The sequence below is a fragment of the Beta vulgaris genome, chromosome 3 (assembly GCF_026745355.1).
Source record: "Beta vulgaris subsp. vulgaris cultivar EL10 chromosome 3, EL10.2, whole genome shotgun sequence".
NCBI lineage: Eukaryota > Viridiplantae > Streptophyta > Magnoliopsida > Caryophyllales > Amaranthaceae > Beta > Beta vulgaris.
In genome coordinates, this window is record NC_079204.1 from 5,862,136 (window position 1) to 5,882,869 (window position 20,734).

The window sequence follows — 20,734 nt, forward strand, 5'->3', positions numbered from 1 at the left end:
TTGCGACGCCTACCTTCCTCACCTGCTCAACCTTCTCCCTAATCTCCGGCGCGACATGAATCTTCTTCCCCGGCCTCTCCTGCGCCGGCTCCTTGCACGGTCTGCTTGACATTGTTCTGATTTAAGTGAGGGTTGTTTTTGAGTTTTAAATTTTGTTTTTTTGAAACTTAAACTGAAGAGAAGAAAGAAGATGAAAGAGAATGGGAGTGAGAGATAGTGAGAGGGATGAGTGAGAGGGATGAGTGAGAGATTGAGTGATGTCGGTGGGTGGGGTTAAGGAAAGGGTTTTTTATGAGGGGTATAATGAGTTCCACCTAATAAAAATAGGGTAAGTATTAAATACTTCCTCCGTTCCATAATAAGTGAAACATAGGGATTGGGCACAAGATTTAATAAACATCACTTTCAAAAGCCAAAAAGTCATAAAATACCATTTTCATTATCAAAAGGAGGAGAGAGAAAAGCAAACCACACAAGTTTATGATGGGTATTCTTGTCATTTTATAACTTTCTTTTTTCGATTTAAGATATGTTTCACTTATTTTGAAACGTTCTAAAATAGTAAGTGTTTCACTTATTATGGAACGGAGGAAGTACATTTCTTTAAATAAAAACAGTTTAAGAATTCAAGACACATTTTCACATCAACTGATGTAATAAATACTTGATTCAATATTTTATTTCTATTTTAAGCACCTTATACATAGCCCTTTGTATATCATTTTCCTTAAAAATAAGTTCAATTCTTACGAACTTGAGGAGAGTTTCATTAAAAAAAATAGATTCAATTCAACAAAAAATAATAAGTTCAATTCTCTACATATATATACATTTCAGCAAAAAACAATTAACAATAATATGGCCTAAAGTTTTACTGAATTGAGTATGAGTTGCTCTGTTAGAGTAATATTAGGAGATATATTGTTAGGAAAGATTATTTTGATTGTTTCCTACTTAGTAAGGGTTTTCTTATTGCCCTTGTATATATTACTCTTGTGGAATTAATAAGAAAATACAAGCTTAACCTAATTATATCATGGTATCAAAGCCATATAGAGATTTGCGTAAACGACAAACCTGATTCGAAGAATCGCACGTAAAACCAGGAGGGGGTTTCATGTAAACTTCCTCACTAAAATCATCGTGAAGAAAAGCGTTGTGGACGTCCATTTGATGCAGCTTCCAATTTTTAGAAGTGGCAATAGCGAGGAAGGCACGGGCAATGACCATTTTGGCCACAGGAGCAAATGTCTCATTGTAATCAAGCCCTTCAGTTTGATGATTCCCAAAGACCACAAGACGGGCCTTGAACCGTTCAATACTCCCATTAGAGTTGTATTTTATTTTGTAGACCCATTTGCTCCCAATAGCCTTTTTACCTGCAGGAAGAGGTTCCATCGTCCACGTGTCATTATTTTCTAGGGCATGAATTTCATTTTTCATAGCCTGCTGCCATTCAGGATGTCACATGGCCTCTTTAAAGGATTGTGGCTCAGTACCTGCAGTGATAGCTGCCAAGAAGTGGCGATGTTTCATAGCAAATTTGTCACAACTAACGTAGTTTGCTATAGGAAATGGCGTACCTGGGGATGCTATGTCACGGGTGATCTATCTTTTTTATGTGATATTGTTTCTATTGATGATTGTCCTATTGGTCTTCCTAATGGGGCTTCGGTTCTTGCTACTCGATCCGGCATTGTTCATTTGAGTATACTCTTGGCCTCCATAATGTATTATATGTACCCCTTCTGCAGTGTAATTTGATCTCGGTCACCCAAATGAGCGATGATTTATCTTGTTTTGTCACTTTTTCTACTAACATTTGTGCTATTTAGGACCTTCATTCGAGGGCGCTGATTGGAACGGGTGAGAGGCGGGATGGACTTTACTATCTTCGCCAGCAACCTACAACTCTTGCGGTCTCTGTTGATCGCTCTGCTACTTCTGATTTGACTCTCTGGCACATGAGATTGGGGCATGCTTCTGAAGTTGTAGTGAAGTTACTCCCTTTTATTTCTTCTGCACCTCATTTAGATAAAGGTTGTGTTGTTCAATTTGTTATAAAGCTAAGCAGCCTAGGTGTAGTTTTTCTTTGAGTGGAAATAAAGCCTCTCGGATATTTGAGATGGTTCATTGTGATTTATGGGGTCCTTATTTGACACCCTCTTATTGTGGATCTCGTTATTTATTTACATTGGTTGATGATTATTCCCGAGCTGTCTGGGTTTATTTAATGGTTGACAAAACTGAAATGTTTCGTTTATTCATGTCTTTTATTGCTATGATTAAGCGTCAGTTTTCTCAAGAAATAAAAATTGTGCGTAGTGATAATGGAACGGAATTCAACTGTCTTGAATCATATTTTACTGCTATCGGGATTATCTTTCAAAAATCATGTGTGGGCACCCCACAACAAAATGGAAGGGTAGATAGCAAGCATCAACATATTCTCAATGTTGCTCGCGCTCTCCGTTTCCAATCTCACTTTCCTCTCTCTTTTTGGGGTGAGTCTGTTTTAGCTGCTGCTCATATTATTAACTGTACTCCCTCCATGTTGCTCCACAAGAAAACCCCTTATGAATTGCTTTTTGGTGTGCCTCCCCGTTTTGATGAATTGAAAGTTTTTGGTTTTTGAAATCTTGTTGCAAGGTAATTTTACTTTTGTATATTACTACATAGCACAATTACCATCTCAACCAACTTTCAATCATGTTTTAAGTGTTCACATTATAATATTTATACTTTTTAAATATTGAATTTTACTTAATATATTTTAATGGAAATTGGAAAAATACATATCAAATTCGAAAAATAAACCACCCGGAGCGACGCAGGAGCCCACATACTAAAATACAAGTTTGTATAGATAACCCGTTACAAATTTGCGGTTAATTCCTTGAATCCAAAACCTGGTGCGGGGACTCGTTTTCCTTCTCCAAGACTCCAACGTCCAATCTCCATTCCCAAAATTTTAAAAAATGAAAAGGTTCCCGCTAATACGAAGAACAAGACCAGACTGTTAATTGCTGTGTAATCCATTAATCCAATTCAAAAATTTCTGTGTAATCCAGATTTGCCATGGATGATGTCGACCGTTTGTTTGAATGTTTCAAATGTGGCGTCTCTCCTCCTCGTAATTCTCCTCACTCTCTTTCTCTCTCCTCAATTCATCTTTTCTTTCATTGCAATTTGCGAATCATCACTAGTAAACTCTATTTCATTAAGTATTATATTACAAATTCATTGCATTATTTGTTAACCATTACTGTTAATTGCTCTTCTAGGGGTTTGTAATTTTGATTTGCTTCCGAATCGTACTCCGTCGCTAGGTATAAGAATGTGATTGATTTTTCTTTTGAAGTTTTGGTTGAAATGAACTCTTGAGAAATTACTGTCTTTTTCTTTTTTTTTGTTAATTCGTTAAAACGTAATTATAATTTTTTGGGCGTTTTTTTATTTTATGAGAAATTACTGGCATAGTGCGTGATTTTACTAATATGCTTAATTGCTGACAATATCAAGATTTCTTTCATACTCTGGTCCTGTTTGATAATTATTGTAGAGTTGTTAGCTGTTAGCTGATTGTATAAGCTGATAGCGGATTGCACTAGCTGATTGTATTAGCTGTTTGTATATAAGTGTTTGGTAAGTAGCTGATAGTTGATTGTTACATAATTGTATCAAATGACCAATAAAGACATGTGTATAATTTTATTGTTGTACCTTTTGTTGTTTATTAATGTAATTTTCAACAACTTTAGGACATAAATGTTATTGACTCACTCATTCCCGAACTTCTAATGTCAAAAAGCTCCTCCATCTCGCTTTCTCAAAAAGAGCTTTTCGAGCGCAATCAACTAATTGAAACCTCTCTTACCAAACACTTAAATTAGAAGATTGACTAGTCAAATCCTCCAATATGAGTTCAAACCTCTAATTCTTCCCCAAACCTCTATTTACCAAACAAGGCCTTTATCCATTTCTTTTTCTTCTTGTTTGGAATATTTTTTGTGCGATGAAATTGGTCAAAGTAGGAAGAACTTTTTGAAAGGGAGGAGTAGCTGTTCGAGATTTATCCTTTTCTTAATATGCCATGGCTGATTATGCAACACATAAAAAAGGAAATAAATTGATAAAACATTCATATAAAAAGAATTCTCCTACTTAATTCGATATTTGATTTATAAAATTTAGTTTAGTATAGAATATCAGATCAAATGGGCTTTCTTTTGGTCCCTTCCGCAAGCGGATCAGTCATTTGAAATTAGTTAGAGCGAAAAGAGATGTTCCTATTGACGAATGCTGTTCTGAATTGATAAGGGAAATGCTGTATTTATCTTGACTGCATTTTTCATCTTCTTCAATCTAAAATAACTACATATGTGTACAGAATCTGCTTTTAGAGAGAAAAAAACAAGTGCGAGTAGATTGAAGCAAGACAATTCAAGCCTTAATAGCACCAAGTCTCCAAGTTCAGCCGGACAAGCCAAGAGAATTTGCCCGGATCCATGTCAAAGATTAGACAGCGTATGTCATTTGCTACTTGGAACTCTTTTAATTTTTTGTGTTAGGCCTATACTTCCATTGCAGAATTCAGATTTTGTGTTCCAGTTTATTGCTCAATTTATTCAAACATCTTTTCATTTGATGAACCAATCACAAGGTCAAGCTTGGAAAATTTCAGACACGCACTATGCAGGATTCTATGAAAGATAAAATTATTTCTTTGTTTATATGTAGTTTGTGATACATGGAAACTTAGTTTCTTGCACTTATTTTTCAGCTTGGTTCAGTGACAAATAAAACAAACAAGCTCATTGCTGGTAGACAGATTTCTCCTGGTGTATTTTATGGCTCACCACATGGAGTACCTCCAAAGAGGCCATCCAGTTTGCTTCGGGTATTGCGTGAAATACACCTTGATCTTGCTGGAAGACGTAAATCCAACTCAAGGTATATATGATGAACTATCATACTCTTGTTTCATTCATGTGTGTGACACGTCCCCTTTATTACCAATCGTTTATTTCCTTTATTTGATGATGTTGTCTTCTGATCTCTTCAAAATGAGAATTTTTCAAATGTTTTATCAGAAAGCAAATATGGGCTACATTTCCGAAGCAGGATGATGCTATGAAATTTGCAAAAGAACAAGCCAATGTTCGCATTTTTAGTTATCAAGATCACTTCAGTGGTCAAAGAAGATTTCTTGTTTCAACCTATCAAGAATTCTGGAGAAGGTTACTTATTACCATGAAGCTAACCTTATAGTTTTATAATTTGAACTTTCTCGGTGGCTTGTGATTTTGTTATCTAAAAATCGATCTTGCAACAATATTTAGGTACAAGAATATGGACTCAACTTTCCGTCATCACTATGAGGTGATTCAAGAGGTGAATATCTGCTGTTCGGTTTATTGCATGAACTTTTTCGAAAGATACATGATTATTCGTTGGTTTCTTGATATTTTTAAACCTTAGTGTGTACTGCTTGCCATTCATTTACCCTTGTGGCCTTCTTTGTGTTAATTCCTTGTATGTATTACTCCTATATGATCTTCCTAGTATATTTCCTTACAACCATGCCAACAGGAAGAGTCCCCTATGTTTAGTGGAGTTTGGTAAATTCTTCCATCACTATATATTTACATTTTTTTTGCGGTGCTGACCTGTCAATGCGTTTTTCCTTCACTCACGTTCATTAAAAAAGTAAGCTACTTTGCTTTGTACTTGAATCCAGAACGTGGACAAAATGTGCCATCTCCTTTCGCTGGCTGCAGCACTGACCCTTTAAACCTAAATGGAAATCATAGAGCACATTATCAGTTTATCCGTTCTTAATTCCATTAATATTTTTTAACAGTTTGCTCATAAATTTGGGAAGAACTGAAACTGGGAAAGAATTAGTGTAAAGCTTGTTCTAACTTGAAACTGAATAGAAGAGTGTTGGTTGTAGATTCCTTGTGTTTGATAAACACCATTCATGATTTACTTATTCTCTTAGTGCAATACAATGGAGGATTTACAAGCACTCAAATGTTCAGGAAGTTACCGTTTGCCTATGTGACTTCTTTGAGTATGTTTTACCTTGTCATTTAAAATATGTATATTATGAATTTTATGAGGTATAAAATAAATGAAATGGATTTGAAAGAAAAATATTAAGTACTTCCTCCATTTGGAACCATTAGATGCATATGCTATTTTGGGGATGTTTGGGAAAAAATATCACATTTCTTTAATTAGTATCTTAGTTAGATTTCCATGATATCCTATGACCCCCATTTGGATTAAATAAAGCAAAGGTCGGGAGGAACTAAATTATTACAAATGCTATTGTATCGAAATCGTTTTGAATCCTTCAAACAACTTTGTTCGAACAATGCGACGACTCTTACCTAAGGGACAGAGTGTATGAAGAGGAATACATGATAGCATTGTCTGGTACACTTTTTCAAACATGGTACTTGTTCAAATGAGACAATTTTAATCAGTTTGCTGGGTTATGCCTCATTCGCAGGGTTTGCCTTGTCATCTTTACTTTGATTTGGAGTTCAATAGGTTGGAGAATACAGATAAAGATGGTAATCAAATGGTTGATCTTTTGTTGTTGGTCATATTTGAGGCATTCTACGAGAAATACCAAATACAAGGAGAAGAAGATTGGGTTGTAGAACTTGATTCCTCCACTGAAGGTAGGGATGTCACTTAAGTGAGTGACTTAAAGACTTGAGTACTTTGACTTGATGTTCATGACTGAGTTTCTGAACTTTTCTTCTTTTACCTTTGTTCCTATTTTGTATATTTCCATTATATGCGCTGAGTGAGTACATCCGTATCATGATCTATAAAAAAAAGTTGCGACAGAGGCTGTTTTTGTTTCTTTGTTCTTACCATTTTCAAGAAAGTTACCAACCTTCCAGGAAAACAAATTCTGGTTTTTGGAATTTCGCTACATAACTTTTGTTTTTTGTAAATTTGGTTTTACAAATTTAAACTTTATGCTTTTTGGTTATATATTGCAGCAAAATTCTCTCGCCACTTGGTGCTACGCATTCCAAAGGCTGCTTTTAAGGATAATATCCATGCTGGTGCCTTTGTTTCTGAAGTATGTCTAGGAACAAGTTCTTGTGATGATTTTTGTTTGATTCGTAATGAAATTTTTCCTTATATCTGTATCAGATGTAGAATAGAGAGGTGAACATCATACATTGAAAGAATTGATTTATCTTCTTGATCTCTGTAGGTCTTGAAAAATGTAGATTTGTCTTCTTGATATTCATAATCATGAAAACTTCTGAACAAGTTTACTCCATCCTGTATCTTTTTACTATAATATAACCCAATATAGAGTTCGAATAGATACGTAATCACTTTGATGCCATTTTAATATCTGCACCATGTCCCCTCTTTTGCTCGTTCTTGGCTGTATAAACATCTGCATGCTTTTTTTGCCAATATCAGATATGCTCGCGAATTCATAGTGCAAGGGAGAAAGATGCAAGATTCGAGCAAATTTTTATATCCAAAGATTCAAGCTCCGCAGGACCTTCTTTGCAACTTTTTGTAGACAATGCTGTATATTCGAGAAATCGTTGTTTTCGCTTAGCTCTATCATCAAAAGCTGGGAAGACTTCTGTGCTCCGACCTACTGGGCGTTTCAAGTGTAGGGACATGGTACTGGACCTTTATGCATTTTCTTGTTATCACAATTTGATAGCTCAGAGAATTTACTTTTCTTTACCTGTCATTTCTTGCTTAGCTTGAACAATGGATGCATTTTGCTTTTTTTTTTTGTGTCCTTCCATATCTTAATATTTGTTATCTTTAGTATTTAAGGTCTTTTCTTTCCCCCCTCTTTTAACATAATATATGACTTACAGTGTGAAGAAGATGTTTTCATGGCATCCCTGATTTGCAACATAGATGATGACTGTGAAAAGCTTTTAGTCTGTAAAATGGAGTTGGATTGTATCAAAACTCTGCAGTTTGATACTGAGGTAATTTTCAGCTTGGATCGTATGCTTGTTTCTTGTTATTCACATGTTGATGCTGTCAAGAAAATTCAAAATTTTCCTTAAGATATCAGGATCTATTTGTAACTATTTTTTTTGAGGGACTGTTCATCCAAAAAAGTGTTCCTTGAGGGAACATAATGATTCTTTGAAATCCCTGTATTCAAGTCACTTCACACCATTCCTAATTTTCTTGATCTGATGCTTCAAAAAATCTATTATCTTTTTTGATCGCAAATTAGTATATTTGCTCGCTACAAATGCAGGTAAACTATTCTTGCAGGAGACCTGCAAATATACTTCAAGAATTAACATTGCACACCCGCGGAAGTGATATCTCACAAACTTACCTAACGGGAGCATCTCCATTTCCTGCCTTGGATGCATTTATAGAATCAGTTGCTTCTTTTGGAAGTGTGACTGGTAGGTAAAAAATTTGGACTGTTTATCAGCATTGACTAGCTAAGGTGCAATCTCAGATAAAATGGGCTTCTTGCCAGACTTACTGCACTAAATCAGCACTTGAAAGTACTTCTACTGAAATTACTACTGTGCTTATGCATTTCAGAGTTCTTTGGATTACATTACTTCCATTATAAGAATCAAGTACTTTTATCACCATGTAGACTAGTTTATTTGTAGTTAAAAATAAAAATTTTATGTGGTTGTAACTTGTATGTTCTAACTGCTAGGTTCTGTGAGCATTTACTTAATATTCTCAAATGGTTTAGAAGTGTTCTGATGAACTGCAAGGATTTTTTTTTTTTACAAATATCTTCCAAATTCATTATCTTTAGAGCCAATCTCATATTACAAGAGAATAAACAGCTAGAGAAATTTGATGCGTGTTGCTTGTATGTGGCGTCTGAGTTTTCATGAATACAAATATTGGTGCCAGAACTTTCAGCCCAGACAAGTCAAAAAGTTCCATCTGCTGTTGATTTTTATATTTTCGTTTTCTTTTGCATTGTTATGGTAATAGAGATTCCTATGATTTCCCTTCATCCATACCACTGGCTGCTTGATTAAAGGCTGTTGACTACTATCGATGAGTGATGACTCCCTCCAATTTCAGGAAAGATCCGAAGCTGGTATTGGTTCTCTGAGTACGGGTTGCTGGTCTACAGTATGTCAAAGAGTAGATACTGTGGGCGGATTGGTCGAGAACACAAAAGTAATCATGGTATGTTGCATCGACATAATTTGTCTTGTAGAACATTTAATGCATTTGTATCCAATTTAACTTCTTGTGCCCTCTAGTTATGTACGTGGTAGACTTACAGTGGGCTCTCTACTATCAGAAGTGCTATGATCCTGACTGTCGAGGTTTGTCCCATTGTATTTAAGAACATTTAAGTTAGACCTCCAGTGAATTCTTGCTAATTTTTTGCCTGGACCAGGCTATCGATCTCCCTCTCGTCCCATTCCGAATGATTTGATACCTGAAATACCCAGTCTGGGACACACGGGAACTATTGATGGCTCAGCTGATATCGATCAGGAAAATTTGGTCCCTGGTGGTCATGAAAGCTTGATAGATGGAGACAGTGATGATAGTTGGTGGCATGAAGCAGTGAAAGTTGCTGATAATGTTGAAAATATGGGAGATCTGTTTATAAGTTCCATGGTTAGTTTTATCATTATCCACCTGGTGTTAGTTCTGCTCCAGCAAATTTTTACTCTCTGATTAGTCAAAATTTATCCTCGTTTTTGTACATCTAGGATAATGCTACTGAAGACGATGATGAATGGTGGATAGCAGTTGAGAGGACTGCATCTCAGGCTGAACTAACTGCCACTGTCAAACACGATATACCCTTGCATTTATAGACATTCCCAACAAATACTACTTATGTCATGCTCATCCTCTTTCAAGCGTCATTCGGTAGGTCTCTGTGGATTTGACAGAAGAGAGGTAATTGTTATCACTGTGTAGTACTCGGAGAGGAGTTATCTTGGCACATGTCCTCTAGGAAAACGACCTAAATTTGCCCAATATTATCAACAGGGTAAGTAGTTGTGCATTTCTGAGAGGAATTCTGTGACTAGCTGCAGCAGTTGCTTGCAACAAGGGAACTGCAAAGCCGAAATCCTTACATTTCGAACTTTGAAGTTCAGCTTCTGCAGAGTGTAAAATGTTCTACATTCCCTGTACTATTAGCTTCTAGGAGTTCCTCAAGTAAAAAAATGAGTCTAGATGTCTAATAGTATCAATCATCTGGAATGCGATGAATACACGATTTCATTTGTAAATTAACCCTTGGATAACCTGCTTGTTGTACATTTTGAAAGATATTTGTGACTAGGTCAAAGGAGATTATGCACTTACCACGTAAAGGACTCTTGATGTTAAATAACTACAAGGTCTTGTAAACTTACAAATCAGGTTCCCTAGTGCAGATTGAATGTAATGCCATCCTGAATGTACAGTTTAATTTGAGGGATTAGCTTAATGCTAACCATTAAGGTTAGAAAATTCGAGAAATGGGAGATCAAATGAAAAACATCCCAGGCCAAGTACTCATTCTATTGTTCCAACAATTTTTTTTTACAAGTTTGTACATGGGTAATTTTCTGAATCAGATGATCTTAAACACTCTGTTTTACAAGAAAAAGTTAACTATGAATTAAGCAAAGCAAGTAAAAAATTACCAAGAATTAGTAGAAAGGGTACCAATTGTGTAGTTAACTACTATAAATTATGCAAAGCAAGTAAAAAGTTACCAAGAATTAGTAGGAACGGTAACAATTTGTGTACTTTTCACTTTTCATATATTTAGTTTGAGTATACTTGGTTCAAAGAAATGCTTATATTCGACTGTTTGACAGAAACTGGCTTATATGATAGTTGATGCACTTTACACTGCTAGTCTCATGGTAACTCTATAAGTTAGGTGTTTAGCCCCATTATTTGGATCGAGAGAAACTGAACTAAACGGAGCAGAACTAAACCGCAGAGAGTAATTGAACAGAACTGAAAATAAGTCCAAAAGAACATGGACTTTTATTCTTATCTAAGATGCAATAGTACAAAACTTCTATACCAAAAAATCAGGTATACATCATCATAAACCATTAGCAGTTAGCACTGCCCAATTTGATCTCTGATGACAGTTTCATACACTAACTGAGCAGTAAGAAGATCAACCACCCCAGAACCAACAGACTTAAACACAGTAATTTCCTTATCATTCTTCCTCCCAACCTTATCACCTTTGATCAATTCCACCAAAGTCCCACAAACATCATCCTTAGAAATCACTCCTCTCTCAAAAGCACCAACCAATTCCCCAGCTTCCTCCAATGCAACCTCATTATCAACAAACACTCTCCCCCTCCTTATCGCCTCGTCGTCACACTCTTTCATCGTCTGTTTAAACGACCCAACAAGATCAAGATGAGCTCCTTCCTTCAACTTCACTCCTTCAACCAATTCATGCTCCGAATTCGTGGCGCAACTCACAATGTCACCCAACCCAATCACATCCTCTAAACACCCATTACTCTCAAATGTCACCCCTTCAAAACCTTTCTCTCTTGTCAATCTATCTGCCAATGCAGCCGCCTTCTCGGCGGTTCGATTCCAAATGATCACCCTTTTAATGCTAGGCCTAACACTCAAATGGGCAGTGATCAAATGGGGTGATAAATTACCAGAACCCACCATAACAAGAACATGGGAATCAAAATTTGACAAATATAATGAACCTAAACCTGAAATTGAGGAAGTTCTGAAAAGGGTAAGTTCAGTAGCATCAAATAAAGCTAGGGTTTGTCCACTAAGGGAGTGAAAGAGGGTGTAACAAGCATGAATTCCGGGTAAATTAAGGGAAGAGTTTTGAGGATGTGAAGTTACAAGTTTGACCCCAATGTAAGGGAGAGAAGGGGAGGTAGAGAAAGAAGGCATGAGGAGAAGAGTGGAATTTTGGGATGTAGAGAGAGAGTGACGAGGTGGGGTAGAGAGAGAAAGAGAGGCGTTTGGAAGGGTGGATTTGAGGTGGCTAATTAGGGTTTTGTGGGAGAGGATTGATCGGAGTGTGGTGGTTGAGATGAAGATTGGTGTGGTTGTGCTTGTGATGGATGGTGTTGCCATGGTGTAAGAGAGATTTATTTGAGTATGAAATGGAATGTGGAAGACAAATGTTTTGAGGATTAATTTATAAGGTTAGGAAGGAGAATCTTCTTGTATGAGAAATTTCACTGAAATGTTGTTAGAGAATGTTGGAAATTTCTTCAAATCTTGAATTCCAATAAAGAATATGGGGAACATTTACATTGGTGTGTTTATATAGTGGCAAAATTGACTCGTGTAATTGTATTCCCTCTGTTTTTTGAAGTTCTACTTATTTACCATAGACACGGTATTTTAGACAACAAGAAAAAGAGTATAATTTTCTAGTTCACTTGTACTAATAAAAAAAGGAAAATATGATGAGAGAATATTGGGTCAAATTGTCTTAAATAAATACAAAAATGGCCATAATCCAATGAACTAATCATATTTCTTTTACCAATTTAAGTATAAAGTAAAATAAATAGAACTTCACAGAACAACTAAAATGGAAAATGAGTATAACTTCAAAAAAGAAAAGGGAGTATATGAATTTATATTTAGTTAAAACTCATAATGAATACTACAAGACTTAGTTAGATATAAATTAAGAATTGATCTTCTCTGGATCGAGAGTTACCGTGATATATATATATTTAATTTATCATACTGAGCTAATTGATTATATGGATAAAGTTAAACGAATCTACTCCAAGTACAGATGATATGATGTGGATATATGATCATAATTGGATAAACTATAATGAAAGAACTTAATTTAACATATGGTTCAGACTCTTTACTTTTGGAACATTGTTCACATATATTGAAGTATAAGATAAGTTCACTTGTGGAATTGAATCATTGTAGGTTTGGCTTCTGGTCGTGGCTTTAATTTACTTGTGTTAACTTTGACTTTCACATTAGACAACCTGCAGCATTGACCATTATATATTTATATGGCCATCTCCCATCAAATTATCATGAAATTCGTCCAACAATTTGATATGATATTTTTTAGGTTTTCAAGTTATGTGCAACTTGAAAGAAGAACTCTATTTAGATTGGCTTGTTGACCTCACATAATGCAGTAATCTCAAATTAGCTGGAAATTCCTCAAAAACATTCACTTGATTGTTTTCTTGATTTCCACCAAGCTGAATAATGCGTTTAACCTTTTCGTGTTTATACAAGATTAAATTTTTTCATTGCAGCAATATTCACAAAAAGGAAAAGGTGTAGTTGTTGCAATATGTTCATATAAAATGATCTAGGGAAGAATCATCATATAAGTTGCATAAGCTCATAATTTAACAAGGTAAAACCTTTGTTATAAAGGAATCTGGCTTTCCCGGGTCGGGTCATGGGCCGACTTTTCAAATATGCGGGTACCCGAAAAGCCGGGTATCGGGTTATGAACACCCCTACTACTATCAAAAAAGCTGCAGTAGAACGCAATTGCAATCAACACAGTAAATATCTATAATCAAGCCATCCATGCATTTGGTAAATGCATATTGACAAACGCATCTTTTTAAAATCGTGACAATGCTAAGTAAAATTTTCATACAAAATGTTTGAGAAAGCAGAGTAAAAACAATCTCCAGAATCATCACAGTAAGTTCTCTTGCATAGATGAAACTGTTGTTAACAATAACATTACATACAGCGCGATTTCCAGAATCATATGTTATGCCATTAACTTCATGATTGAACCTGATCTGCTTAAGTTTAGATGCTGATGTACACATCCCCCAAGGACATTTTCTTAGCAGAGGAGGGGGTAAAACAGTATATGCTAAAAAAACAAAAATGAAAACTTTGAATTTTCCCGAACAGGAGGAGAAATCTTCCCCCTCCGTCGTCCTCTCTACTGATCTACATTTGATGACAAATTTGTGCAATTTTACCATAAAAAAAACACCACCTCTACCTTGCTGTGAATCTATTACCAGAGCAAGCATATGTTGAAGGAAAATGGGCTGTACAAATTTCGCTAGTTGCAGAGCAAATGTAACTGAACTTTTGCTACATAATGATCTTGGTTAGAAATACATGAGATCTGGAGCTAAAAACAGAAATTCACCTGCAGCATCCCGCACCAAACTGAAGATTTCAAATGGAAAACTTTGAATTTCTATCCATTTAGCTTCAGCTTTCTTTCCTCCGGGTTTGTTTTACCTTTTGAGCCTTCTGATTGCTTCTAGGGAATAATAGATCATTAAGCTGTCTCTCAGCACTATATTCTGAAGTGGCCTGCAAGCATTATTATGATTACAGTGTGAGTAAGATTTCAGAATATTTAACATATAATTCTTGTGATCAAAGGGAAATTACCCGTGAATTGAATGCAAAACGCAACGTTTGTACTTGTGTTCCTGAGCAAACTCTTAGGTCGAAACCAAGAGAATCTACGCCAATAAGTGATGCCTCCTGCAACAAAAAGGAAGGAAATATAGATTACCAACTTGTTTGGAAACAAGAGTGAGATCCCTTTCAGAACGAGCTTTTGAAAAAAAAAAAAAAAAAAAGATCTAAAACAAGCCCGCAGAATCTCAAGGATGTTTTTTATCCATTAGAGATAGAAGAGCCCATGATCGTGAAAATAAGGATGCATGAAGCACCTTTACACCTAGAATTTAGGAATATCAACTACTATGATCTTTGTGAAAACCTTTCTTCACTGAATTGTTAACCAGGTATGGATGATTTGTTAAAGAGCCTTAGGTTTTGTTACTTGCAAGTTTAATGATGTAATTTTCAACCAGCTAGTGAGCTTAGGTTACTTTCCAAGTACACCTCTGCTCACTGTTATTTGGAAGAGGTATGCGTTCAAGTACTTTGGAAAGGAGCAAGAAAACAAGAAAGAGAACTAAGACCACGTTCACACGAAACATAATGCACTTGCAGGACAACGGGGTGGGGTGGGGTCGAGAGATAAGACTATAATTTGTGCACAGACATGAAATAATTAGCAATAACCATATATAATTTGTCTCACCTCTACTTGAAGACCCTTGCACCTCCAACACAGGGTTTTAAGGGCATTGGTCGTCTTTTCTCCTGCGGCACTCACACGAGATATTATTTTGGCAGCTGAATGCGCAATTGCGTCAGAACGTGCCTTACGGTAATCTTCAACTTCAACTGAAGTCTGTTACATCATCTCGACATCATTCAGAGAACGAACAAGAAGAATAACCACAGTCATAATTGTATTAACAACCTATTATTATATTTATTTAATGGCTGGGGAAGGAGAATTTGTTACAATGGACAAAACCATAAGTCCATAGCCACAGAACAGAAACTCACTTGAGTTGATGGCAGTTATAGTTTTTGGACTGAAAATAGCTTACATGGTGGATGCAAGTTCTGATTTAATAATTCTTCTTCCTCCATCCTTAGACTATCATTAATTCATAACTTCCACACGTGAATGATTGAAATATCTTTACACATCTAATATTGGTACCCAACCTGAATGGCCGAATCATTCATATGATGTACTGTATATCATATATAACCAATTATTTCTTTACTACTCCAAAAAGCTGGAGAGAAGTAGTTAGGGGTAAAGGCTATGCACATGTAGACCTTCCTAAACTTGCAAAATATATCGGCTACATTGGTATCAGTTTTACAAAGAGACCAAAAGGGTAGAATGGATATGAAATAATTGTGCCCTTCTCCAACAAGAGAAATGATGGCAACAGTGGAGAACAATTTTTGGTGATGCATTTTGCATATCTTCTTTTAAAATAACACTCATTTTAGGTGACCTCTCCAGTGATCACAAAAGAATCAATATATAAAATTGTTGTCAAGAACCAATTGTGCAATGACTGCAGTTAGATGGTCTTAAAATCTTAAACTGTAGGTAGTACCTGATTTCCATAGGCTGAAATTAGTTGTATCTTAGTCATCTCTAGCTTATAGAATGCAGTTCCACTAGACACACCATCATCCTTTTCCAAATCCTCAGTCCACACAGAGTTATCTTCAGGAGAAGCCGAAACATGAGCATGGCCATTAACTATACTAACATTTCCTACCTTGTTTTCTGTATTCTTTTCACCCTTGTTGACATCAGCGTCTTTATCTGGAAGAATCAACCTGTTCTTCTGAATGACAGATCGTTCTTCGATAAATGCAGGTCTCAGAAGGCCTTGTATAGCCAGGCCAGCTGGAGGTTGTACCATAAAATCTATAGGATTATCAGATGCAACCTGCAAAAAAAGGACTTTTTAGGACGATATTAACAATTTCCCAACAGTATAAAAACATATTGTACGAACCCTTGCTTCCAACTCAAACCAATCTTTAGCATTAGTCACACTGGAAAAATCACAACTACGTTTACCCAAATTTAAAGATACATCTTTGAACATGTACATCAAAATACTGCCAGAAGTGCCAGACATTAACATCAAGATATGCATTACATAATGAAATAAAGATCAAGGGGAACCTCAGAAATCTTTTTCGCGAAATACATAGGGTGTGAAGAACGCATTGTGTCTAATTTTGCCCAGTCTCCCAGAGATTCATCAGAATCAGCATGATCGTCATCAACTTCAAGAATATCAACCCAATCCTACAAAAAAGAAATTGAAAGAGGATGTCATACAGTCAGAACCATATTGTTCTCATTGAATTGAAGGCACAAATGAGCCAATAATGCCCACCCCCTCAAACTCATCATCCTCATCGTCATCACCCTCCTCCTTGTCTTCATCAAAATCACTTTCTTCTTCTTCTTCAATTTCCTCAATACCAAAATCTATTGTAGCTGGACCTGATAACTCCATCTCACTCAATATTTCCTTGGTGTCCAGCCCAATGATGACATGCTGCACAAAAGAAACCAAAAGTTCGACAAACCAACATGAGAAAAAACAGGAGGATACAGTTTCCGGCTCTCTGCACAAACTTATATGAGACGTTCTCAAACCAATTATATCGCTTTGAACAAGAACAGACTGCACCAAACTGGCACAGTTGGTTTTGGAGCAAAGAACTGAAGAAGTATCAGCGGATATAGGAGCTAGGTTTTCAAACAACAAAACTAGCACAATTGGAAAATCCGTCAAAGGAAAGTGCTACAAAAGTTCACATGTTTAGATATCAGATTTTGCATATTTGAAGCTCTTAAACTACATTAGATCCATCTTTAGATGATTCATTCTTTTGCTGCAGGAAATACAGTATCTGAAACCATAAATACGGATATAGACAAGCCAAATAATGATTAATACATGCATAACTTGTAATCATGTAATGAGCAAGTATTACTAAATGAAGCAAGGTTGCTGGGTGAATGTGGCCGTGTAGAAGTCAAAGAAAATATGGATCACAGTAAATCAGGTAATCTGAAATTTTGATATCTATCAGTAGATACAGAAGTAATGGGAACAGGAAGAACCAGATATCGTCCATGGACTTTCTCCCCTCTTTCTAATGATATCTTTTGTGATTGGGAACTGATAAATAAATCTAGGACTTCTGCAATGAACATAATCACCATGATAGCAAAGATATCAAGTTATGGAGTGTCATGTCCCACGCAGTAAGTAAAACATTAACTAGATATAGAGGCAAGAATATAACATGCTTCTAACTATTTGTAGGTTTTCGCTTATGATGAAGTCCATGAAACGTGATCAGGCTTTACTCCAGAGTCCAGACCCTGAAATAAAAAGTATAAATGACTACTATCTGGCAAGAGCTTTTCGTAATGATTAGCATTTTCACCTAGTCAAAACTCTGCGAAAGTTAATAAGCAAATAAGCTAACAGTTTTAAGAATCAATTAGAAGTTGAGGTAGCTTTTAGTGAAAAATAGATTTAAACTAAATGTAACATTGCTCCTTCACTACTTCAGATTCACTTACACTGCTGCCTCTTAGATCTAAACTAGATGCTAGTCACATCAAAACACATAATGGTTATCGAAAATGTCATTGCTAGTTCTACTAAACATGTCATATATACACTAACGGCAGGTATAGGTAACATAAGTGCTTATGTAACAGGAACAAAATGAAGATAATGTACTTAGCATTGCTTATAAATCAACATGGATTCAAAGTAAAACACACAGTATATGTAAAGGTTACATGGTCCCCCAATACCCAGGATCTCCACCACCATGTTGTCATGTTCCTCTGGGTCAAGGTTCTTACCACGTAGTTATTGTCAGAAGTCAGGGATTGCATAATGTCTTCGTCATTATCCACCTGGAAGTAAACATCTGAGAACAAGCCACATATGTGATACTTAGGAGCAAATAACGAGATTAAGCTCATCTAAAATAACTAAACAAGAGTACAGTAACACCAATACTAACTCACTTCCATGTTCGTCAATCAGGTAAGGCAGATCTGGCCAGAAAATGTTCTCATGAACTTCATCATTGATCATGCCAGAAAACATCAGAGTCGCTTTGCTGTTCACCTGACAACATATAGGCCACACAGTCAAAGGAAAAGATAACGAAAGGACCCATCAGCCAAAAGTACTCCAAGAAATTAGGTTGTAACAGACTTCCAAAGGACTTTTGTCATGTTGTATAAAGTACACTCGAAGGATAAGACTAGATGAGAAAGAGGTAAGTAAAGACCTTGGCCTTGAAACAAAAGGATATATAGAGCAATACTAGGGGAGTGACATATTTGACGCCTATAGTGCTAGAGTTTCATGTCTAAGGCAAAGACTCTAAGTAGACTTTAGGACAAAGTCAGAGAAATTCAAACTGTAAATTAAGATCTCCTATATATAAGCTCTAAGATCCACACTGTAATCTGTATGGGTGGAACCAATGATGTTCCAACAGAGATCACAAGCACCCAGCCTCGTCGAATGTTCATGGGGTTGAAAGAAACTCCTTGCCAAGCCACATATCGTTGAAACTCAACATAGACCCCCCAAGTTCCCCACCAGTACTTATATCTTATAGCTACAGCTTGCATCATTAGTTACCCAAACTTGATTTTGTTTGCTATACAGCATCTTCCTTCATCAAATAATGCTCCTATAAAGTCAAATCCAAGAAACTCTAACATCACTAAGGTCTCTGCTGGCTTTAGCCACTCCAACGGTCCAAATGTTTAACAATACCAACTACAACACACTATACAACATACAACTGCAAGTCCTATATAACATTTCAAAAAAGAAACCTTCATAAAATATTTCCCAAAATTAAAATTTGCAATAACTTTGTTTGTACCTCAATGATAGTCCTACTAGTTTCAGAAGTAGTAAGCCGACCCTCTCCAGCTTCAGTTGCTTCGGAGTCCGAAATATCCTCATATGGATGATACTTAGACTTGCCATTCTCCTCTATATGATCAGACCCTGAACCCAAATACTTCCCAGATGCTTGAATCCTGCTTTTACTTAACTCATTCCTTTTATTAACAAAGTTTTTTCTCAATCTCTTGACTTTATTCCTGCAAAACCATGTTCTAAAATCACAACATTTTCTTTTGTTCTCATCACAACTCCTAATGCAACACTAAACCCAATTCTCTTCTTATAATATTTACACAAATCAAAACCATATATTACATTTCAAATGATTTCTACACTACCCATAACCTCAAATTAAAAATCTTTATCAATAATTAATGGGTTCAACTTAAAATTACCAAGGTACAGAGACATTGACCCCCATAAAATCATCAGAACTCCAACTTGAACGGCAATCTGAAATCAATTTAAACAAGGGTATCTCATATAATGATCAATTATATTGCATGAAATACAATAATCTCTGCAAATTTATTTTTTTACAGAAAAAAATAAGAGCAAAGAGAAATCACAACTTACAAGCTAGTGAAAAAGAGGAGTGAACTCGAACAGCCATAGTTGTATCAATCAACATCATTTGCAAATTTTTTTTGCAATTTGCAAAAAGATAGATTAAAATATAGAAAGAGAGTGAGAAATAAAGATTGAGTGAAGTGCTGGGAAATTGTGGATGAGGGAAAGTTTACTCCTTTTGCAGCTTGTTCTAAAGAATGAAGATGCTTTTTTTTTTTTTTGGGTTTTTCCTCAATTTTAGTATTTCATCTTATTTTAGGAAATGATTTTACACGTCAATAATGCTTTAGTCCAATAGAAATGTGGCCACGTAGGCAGCTGCTTCTCTCTAATTGGTCAAGCTATTGTACAATCAGATATGGCTCTTTGGACTTTGGCATCCAACAAAACTTAAAACAATCAATATTCTACTACTCTTTATTTAATGGGCCACTTTAGGGATGATTACCGTCGTAAATCAACAACATCAAATCAATAAATAAGATTAGACATCTCCTTATTTTTGGATATTATTTAAATTCGTCATTCTGATCATCATTTGTACTTTATATATAAATAAATTTTATAGTTATGCAATGTCTTGTTTGATTATTTCTTTTAGAGATTGTTTTCATTTCAATGCAGAATTTTAATCTTTTATATTTTCATTTATTAATAAGGTAAAATTATAAAAAATTTATATATTAAATATAATTCGACATAAAACAAAAAAGATGTCAATAAAATTTATTGTTGGTTTATATAACTCACAAATAATACAAAGTGAGTAAATTTAAAGAACAAGGAACAAAAATACAGTATCTAAATGTGCAAAATTGTACTTTAATCATGATATTTTGTTG

General features: G+C 35.6%; 3 protein-coding genes across 3 annotated transcripts; 1 reads left to right on the forward strand and 2 right to left on the reverse strand.

Moving 5' to 3' along the window:
- The first annotated feature begins 2,875 nt into the window (after positions 1–2,875).
- Positions 2,876–10,820, forward strand: LOC104888354 (uncharacterized). Its single transcript, XM_010673292.4, has 14 exons — positions 2,876–3,133; positions 4,391–4,527; positions 4,784–4,953; positions 5,094–5,240; positions 5,343–5,394; positions 6,521–6,695; positions 7,026–7,108; positions 7,465–7,677; positions 7,884–8,000; positions 8,282–8,438; positions 9,091–9,198; positions 9,276–9,341; positions 9,416–9,642; positions 9,738–10,820. Exons 1-14 carry the CDS (start codon positions 3,079–3,081, stop codon positions 9,843–9,845), a joined length of 1,815 nt encoding a protein of 604 aa, XP_010671594.2. The 5' UTR covers positions 2,876–3,078; the 3' UTR covers positions 9,846–10,820.
- Positions 10,821–10,990: 170 nt separating this feature from the next.
- Positions 10,991–12,259, reverse strand: LOC104888355 (protein SAR DEFICIENT 4). The gene has a single exon (XM_010673293.4). The coding sequence runs from the start codon at positions 12,106–12,108 to the stop codon at positions 11,098–11,100; it is 1,011 nt and encodes a 336-aa protein (XP_010671595.2). The 5' UTR covers positions 12,109–12,259; the 3' UTR covers positions 10,991–11,097.
- Positions 12,260–13,678: 1,419 nt separating this feature from the next.
- Positions 13,679–20,122, reverse strand: LOC104888356 (hypothetical protein). The gene is made up of 11 exons (XM_010673294.4): positions 19,899–20,122; positions 19,718–19,775; positions 19,297–19,519; positions 18,419–18,521; positions 18,251–18,318; positions 16,755–16,919; positions 16,538–16,663; positions 15,954–16,295; positions 15,068–15,220; positions 14,404–14,499; positions 13,679–14,322 (listed from the first exon to the last, which is right to left on the reverse strand). The coding sequence occupies exons 1-11, from the start codon at positions 19,954–19,956 to the stop codon at positions 14,218–14,220; spliced, it is 1,497 nt and encodes a 498-aa protein (XP_010671596.2). The 5' UTR covers positions 19,957–20,122; the 3' UTR covers positions 13,679–14,217.
- Positions 20,123–20,734: the final 612 nt, after the last annotated feature.

Bases quoted from the DNA above. Each gene is read 5' to 3' on its own strand.
- LOC104888354 (XM_010673292.4), top strand. From the start codon at position 3,079: ATGGATGATGTCGACCGTTTGTTTGAATGTTTCAAATGTGGCGTCTCT. The intron at 3,134-4,390 runs GTAATTCTCCTC...ATATGTGTACAG, and splicing joins ATGTGGCGTCTCTCCTCCTC to AATCTGCTTTTAGAGAGAAA. The intron at 5,241-5,342 runs GTTACTTATTAC...AACAATATTTAG, and splicing joins TATCAAGAATTCTGGAGAAG to GTACAAGAATATGGACTCAA.
- LOC104888355 (XM_010673293.4), bottom strand. From the start codon at position 12,108: ATGGCAACACCATCCATCACAAGCACAACCACACCAATCTTCATCTCA.
- LOC104888356 (XM_010673294.4), bottom strand. From the start codon at position 19,956: ATGATGTTGATTGATACAACTATGGCTGTTCGAGTTCACTCCTCTTTT. The intron at 16,664-16,754 runs GTGGGCATTATT...TCTTTTTTGTAG, and splicing joins AGGATGATGAGTTTGAGGGG to GATTGGGTTGATATTCTTGA. The intron at 14,323-14,403 runs GTAATTTCCCTT...TAATGCTTGCAG, and splicing joins GTTTTGCATTCAATTCACGG to GCCACTTCAGAATATAGTGC.